This window comes from Arachis ipaensis, chromosome B01 (genome assembly GCF_000816755.2).
Source record: "Arachis ipaensis cultivar K30076 chromosome B01, Araip1.1, whole genome shotgun sequence".
NCBI classification, from domain to species: domain Eukaryota; kingdom Viridiplantae; phylum Streptophyta; class Magnoliopsida; order Fabales; family Fabaceae; genus Arachis; species Arachis ipaensis.
The window spans coordinates 16,659,365-16,666,355 of record NC_029785.2 but is presented as its reverse complement, the minus strand read 5'-3'; the positions used below and the strand labels follow the sequence as shown (position 1 = coordinate 16,666,355).

The 6,991-nt window shown below is 31.2% G+C and overlaps 1 protein-coding gene across 1 annotated transcript in view; it reads right to left on the bottom strand.

The window, feature by feature from the left end:
- LOC107626495 (CDPK-related kinase 5) overlaps positions 1-4,852 on the bottom strand; it is a 9,718-nt gene extending 4,866 nt beyond the window's left edge. The window contains exon 1 of the mRNA XM_016329391.2: positions 4,006-4,852. Within this exon, the coding sequence (XP_016184877.1) occupies positions 4,006-4,521 (516 nt within the window). The 5' untranslated portion in view covers positions 4,522-4,852. The remainder of the gene's footprint in view (positions 1-4,005) is intronic.

The window sequence follows — 6,991 nt, the reverse complement described above, 5'->3', positions numbered from 1 at the left end:
GCAAGTTGAATATCAAAGGCAAATTAACAACTCAATGACAAGCTGTAACCGTTACTGCTATACATACATTATAAATAGGAAGCATTGCTTATGGTATTAATATGCTTAGTTTTGTATGTCTTTTAATGAGTGAAAATTAAGAGAGAAAATAGTAAAATTCTGTATGTGTAATTTCCTTTGTATCAGTGTTATTTTTGTAAGAGGAGCCTAGGGTCAGTAAGTTTTGTGATTTGAAGTCATCATTAGTATTTTTAATAGTGTGAGATTTCATTCATTGGTGTAGGACTACTCATTTTTCTTTTGCTGATTAAGTGCTGGCCAAATTTTAATAAGAAAAAGTATAGGGGGCCAGCAACTTTGTTAAATTCTGGCCAGCATGTAACCAGCAAAGAAAAGAAAGTCATTGGATGAAATCTCACCAATCTCACACCATTAAAACCATCATTGATGGCTATTTGATGGCTACAAATCACAAAAGTTACCGGTTCCCTAGCATTCCTCTTTTAATAAAAGTGCTAGACTCCTAAACTTTCTCTTTTTTTTTTATAATATATAAAAAAGTATTATAAATTTTTTTATATATTTTAAGAAATTATAATTTTACTATTTAGTCATAAAATTTTTATTATTATTCAAATTCTTATTCAGTTCTATTTATTTTTTGTTTACAAATTTTAGTTGTATTATCCTACCTTATTAATTTCGGTACCTAACATCAATTTATCTATCTATTTATTCTTACTGTATAAAAATTAATACCTTAGTTTTTCTATATTGTATTTAAGCCATATGGATATGTTATGTCAGTAATTTTGCTTTTTTGGCAAAACTCAGAAATCAACCAATTACTGTTTTGGATTATGCTACGTAACCAATAACTTTCTTGAACAACATGAACAACCACCAATAAAATAAAAACATACTACACCTCCAAATTACCCACCTAAATCTTAATATTAGAATAACCATCCGTACACATAGTGAAATGAACATCCGATATATCTATTGTTCACATTATTTAGTATTTTCATTGTCTACATATATTTTTCCTTATTTTTTAGTAAAATATTTCTAAAAAAATTCTTATTTATTATTATTCAATTAAAACATAAAATACTAATTAAATACAATAAATATATATTAAACATGTTAATACTCTTACTACATCATTATTTGGTCTATTTATACATAACTACATAAGACTCTACTATCTTTATTTCTTAATCTCTCATACCAATTAGCAAAAATTCCTTCAAGTAAGTTTAAATTTGCCACATGTTCTTACTAAATACATTCAAATATATTATGATTATAAATTAATTCATAATTTTATATTTACATTTTTAGTATTTTTCATCCTCATTCATTTTTCTAAACCCTAAGTAAGTTCAAATTTGACACATCTTATTAGGTATATTCAAATATATCATAATTATAAAACTAACTTATATTTTTAGTGTTTCTCATTCTCATTCATTTTTTTTTAATTACTTGCAACTCAAAGAACACCATATGAGAAGACAAAATATGACAACTAAAGCAAATGTAAACATCATAGTTTTGAAAACCGGACCAGACCGGCCGATCCAATCGAAAAGCGATGACAATGATCCGGTCTCATGCATAAAACCGCCAATTGAAGAACTGCCCAAAAATCGCTGAACTGACCGGAAACCAGCTGGTTAGATCAAATTGAAAACGGGCCGAAAACCAACCGATTCTTTCTAAACGACGCCGTTTTGCTTGATTCAAAAAAAAAAACCCCACGAGTCACGCTCCCTTCCTCCCAAACCCCCCTCCTTCGTGCGTTTCAGTGTGTCACTCAGCAAAGAAAGCGAAAAACCGTTCTTCAAAATTCAAAACTTCAAACCCAAAGCCAAAACCCTAGCTTCTTCAAAGGTTCCACCGCCGTCCTAGGTGGTTGTCGGTGCCTCCGCGGCTTCCCTCTTCGCCCTTTCCCAAACCCAAACCCTCTGTTCTATCTCTGTTCGGCGTCCATCCTCCGGCGGCTTCTCTGTTCAAGCCACTCGCCATCGTCTCGTGGCTCGCCGTCGTCTCATTTTTTATAAGAGGAGTGCTTGGGGATCAGCAAATTTTGTATTTTATAACCATCAATTAGCCATCAATAGTCTTTTTAATGGTTAAATGCTGGCCACAAAACACAAAAGTTGCTGGCCCTCTAGACTTTTTCTTTTTATAATTACCCAAACAACCCAAAGCGTAGAATAAATAACCGAGAAGCCGAAGATATCTACTCAGTTCAAATATTATAATAGTGAATCCCATTAACAACAACAAAAATGCTAGTTGTCCTTTAACTTTTAGTCTTTTGTCAATTTTTTTAAAGATTTATTATTATTTAATTAATTTAAATACCTACTTTTACGTACTAGTTATTCAAAAAATTAGAAAAATTACTTATTTTTTATTTATTTTTTTTCTAAAGACTAAATAAAAGACAATATTTAGAGGATACCTAATTGCACTGCATTAACAAAAGGGGTCAAATAATTAAATAAAGTCTTCACCAACTAACAACTTGAACCGAAAACACGGTTTGTAAGGACTACGCACCAACTCCCCTAAAAAGGTCTAAAGCAATTACCAATTAGATGAAAGTTCCTAGATTTATGCTCATAAAATCTAACAACAAATGATGGCCAGCCAATGAGCCAACTCAAACTCCACCCTTTTTTATCTAGAAATCAAACTCCACCAAAATAAAATAAAAAAATCTTAAAATATAAAAATCATTTAAGACATGCTTCATGTAATGCTTGAGGGGGTAAAAAGTATATTTTTAAAATGGGATTTTTTTTTTTTTGGAAAAAGAAAGAAGTAATACGGTGCAGCTTTTGACTATAATTATAAATTTACATTTACAATACATTACAAACCCAAAATAAGGCAATTCAAACTCCCACTTATTTTAAATATGTTTCAAATTTAGTGCATTTTTTCGGATTTATACTCCTCAAAAATACTTGTCACTATGATCAAATTGATTCAACATAAACCCATGCATCCATATACAAATGATATACAAATGTACCAATGAGAAATTCTTAATAGAAAATCTTTTTCTTCTTCCACTCTATTCGTCAACCTTTTGTTCTTTATCTATTTTCTCTCTCTTACTTTTTCAAATTCAACTGATAAATCATAAAAAAAATATTAAAAAGTTATTAAAATTTATTATTTTTAGTTATTGATGTTTAAAAATGTGTTAATGACTAAAAATAATAGTTAAGAACAATAAATTCTGACAATCTTCTAACATTTTTTAAATCATAAATGTGTCTCTAAAAATTTGGTCAAAACTAATAAACTCCCAAGTCATCCTTCAGCAACAGCTACAACAGAGCAGCTTTTGACCAATCCAATTCAATGGTTTCGGTGCAATTAAATTATCTTTCTATCATAAAACATTTTTTTTTTCAAAACTCACACAAAAATAGAGTTATGTAAATGTTGCCATCGAAGGCTGGGTATGTGAGAAAAGAAAAGCCTCTAATTTAAGTATTTAACACTCGCTTGGAGGAACGAAGAGCCTTAAACTGTCACTAAAATACCGAACCATATTATTTGGCGAACTTGTCAAAAGATCAGTTTAAATCTTTTACTTACACATCTCGTTTACTCAAATGTCTGTAAATTTAAGTCATCCCTTGGGTAGACGAGTTGTGATTTATTATGTAAATAAGTAAACAGAAAGTTTAAGAATTAATATTTGACCGTCAATATTATAGCCAATATTTAGCGCAAAAAAAAACATGTTTAATTCATGAAAATAAAAAAAAATCAAGAAATTCAATTTGAAAATACATTTGAAATTCAAACAGTGAATTTGATATTGAGTTTGTTTAGCAACGTAATGACCAAAATTTGCTGTGATGTTGTTAGTTCTATAGCATTACTAGTAAAATAACATATATGGATAAATAAAATATGTAAGAATGTATGGTAGTTTATTCGAAAATAAATAAATGAAGGAAAGAAGCTTACCTTAGCTTTGGGGATAACCTTGACAGCAACCTGGTGACCCTTGAGGTCTCCCTTCTTGAACTTAGCAGAACAAGTGTACCCAAAATGCCCTCGCCCAACTTCACTCCCAAGTTCGTACTTGTTCTTGAAATGCTTCGAGAACCCGAAGCTCTTGTCCAGGGCAACCGCCACGCCGTCATCGCCGCCGGCCTCACTTCCCTCCGGTATGCTCGCCTCGTTCGGCTTCACTGACCCCTGCCGCCGCGCCAGCACCGCCTTTATGTGCTTTGCTGGCGACGGCGGTGGGAAAGGCCGCTTGAAGAACCGCCGCGGCGTCGATTCCGACCCTGTCCGGGCCGGAGATCTCGCCGGAGACTTCTTGGAGAAGAGGTAGTGAGCCGGGCTAGGGCTGTAGAACGGGAAGAACGGGGACTTCTTGCCACCATTGACGGATGCTGATTCTGGTTCTTGTTTGGAATTGTTGTTGTGAGAAGGAGAGAGAGACTCGGAATGAGCCTTTGAAACGCAGAGACCCATGGAATCTCTGCCTAATCTGATTCTAGTTTCAAAGTCAAAGTCAAAGGAGTGGCATGGTCATGAAAACATGGAGAGTTCGGAGCCAGATTCGGAAGATCTGCAATGAAATTGTGGAGTTTCGAATTTGGAAATGGGTTTTGGGAGATTATGGCTTTGTGTTTGGGTTGATTTTGGTTTTGGTGATCAATGAGAGTGTTTAAGAAATGGTTTGAAGAAGAAGGGGGAGAGAGAGAGACAGACAGAGAGAGAAGGATCCGTGAAAAGTGATAAAAGGTAAACGACGAGAGTTTCGCTTTTTTTGTTGCACGCAACGGAAACAACTAAATTAAATTTGGTCGTATACTCTAACTACATATCAGTAGTAAATTTGATTAGTAGTTTGGTTATACTGCTTGACATCGTAAGTGTATAAGATTTGGAAAGAATAAAGTTCTATCCAAAATACTTAAGTAAGTTGTTATAATTATTTTTTAAATAATGCATTTTTTTTTTCTTTTTACTAACATTTTGGTTTTTTTTTTTTTATCTTCATCACCATCATTATTATTACTTTCTCCTTTTTTTCTTTTTTTTATTTTTTTAATTTTTTTCTTATTCCTTCTTTATTGTCGTCATCGTCATTATTGTCATCGTCATTTTCTTTATCGTTATTGTCATTATTATTATCGTTATTTTTAAATTTTTATCAAATTAATGACGTTGTCTGATCTAAAATTAATTTAGATATGTTTTTGTTCATGATTCAGTCTTATTTGTGTGTTTGTTTTCGAACTGAATTTACGTGTCGCAATCATTAAGTAATTTCGGTGTAAACCTAAGAAATTTATGTGTATTTGTTAAAAAATTTCGGTCTATTTTTGTTTTGATAAGTTCTGCATAATTCAAAACTCAGCACAACGATGAGAGGTCCAACTCTTCCTTCTTCAAGATAAGGGAGAATATTATCTATAACCTGACCAAAAAGTACACAATTTATCTGATTATTCGTGCACATTAACTTGCTAATGAAATGTCGCAGAAGTGTTAATCATTCCATAACTACTTACGTTAGGCCATGATAAATTATTCCAGGTCTTGCAACTCTTTCTTCTTTTTCTTGTTCATCATCATCATCATCATCATCATCATCATCATCTTCTTCTTCTTGTTTTACCTTCTCAAATTTCTTCTTATTTTACTCTTTTAATAAGAATAAAAACAATGAACCTGCATTCATTCAACTAAAAAATATAAAAGAAAAAAAAAATACAGCATTAAAGAAGATATGTTTGTACTTTTGTAACAATTTTCGATGTAAAAACTAAAAAATTTATTTATATTTGTTAAGAAATTTTGGTGTATTTTTATTCTGATAATTTTTGCATAATTCAAAACCCTCCCTCTTCCTCCTCCTCATATTTTACTTCTTCTTTTTCTTCTTCTTTGTTTTCATCATCATCTTCTTCTTTTTTTATTCATCTTTTCTTTCTTGTTTTATCTTCTTAAGTTTCTTTTTGTTTTACTCTTTTAACAAGAATAAAAACAAAACAAAAAAATCAAACAAAGAAGAAGAAGAAATACATAATGCTCTAAAATCACTAAGAAGAGGATGAACCTACATTCATTCAACTAAAAGAAAGAAAGAAATAAGAGAAAAAAAAATACAGCATTAAAGAAGACATTTTTGTACTTTTATAACAAAGTTTTGATGTAAAAAACTAAGAAATTTATGTGTATTTGTTAATAAATTTTGGTATATTTTTATTTTGATAAGTTCTACATAATTATTCAAAACTCTTCATCTTTTGCTACTTCTTCTTTTTTTTCACCATCATCTTCTTTTTTTTATTCATCTTTTCCTTCTTGTTTTACCTTCTCAAGTTTTTTCTTGTTTTACTCTCTTAACAAGAATAAAAGAAATCAAACAAAGAAAAAGAAGAAATATATAATGCTGCAAAATTACTAGAAAAATGATGAACCTACATTCATTCAACTAAAAGAAAGAAAGAAAAAAAATACAGCATTAAAAAAGATATTTTTGTGCTTTTGTAGCAAAGTTTCGGTGTAAAAACTAAAAAATTTATGTATATTTGTTAAGAAATTTTAGTGTATTTTTATTCTGATAAGTTCTGCATAATTCAAAACTCTTCTTCTTTCTCCTCCTCATATTCTGCTGCTTCTTATTCATAACATTCTTCTTCTTATTTCATTTTCTCATAACACGCGAAAAAGAAGAAGGAATGCAACGAAGAAGAAGAAGGAATAATGCAAAAAAGAAGACGAAAGAATGCGAAGAAGTAGGATAAGGACTGCGAAGACGAAGAAGGATATATTTGCGTTAGTGTAGCGTGCGTGTGTACACGCTGCATGTAATAAAAGTAGTTTTTGTTAAATTTGGGACAATTTAATTAGATTTAATTGCCAAAAAAACTTAAATATGTAGCAGAACTGTTTTGTAAAAATTATCCTAAACCTCCCTTCGGAAATTTAA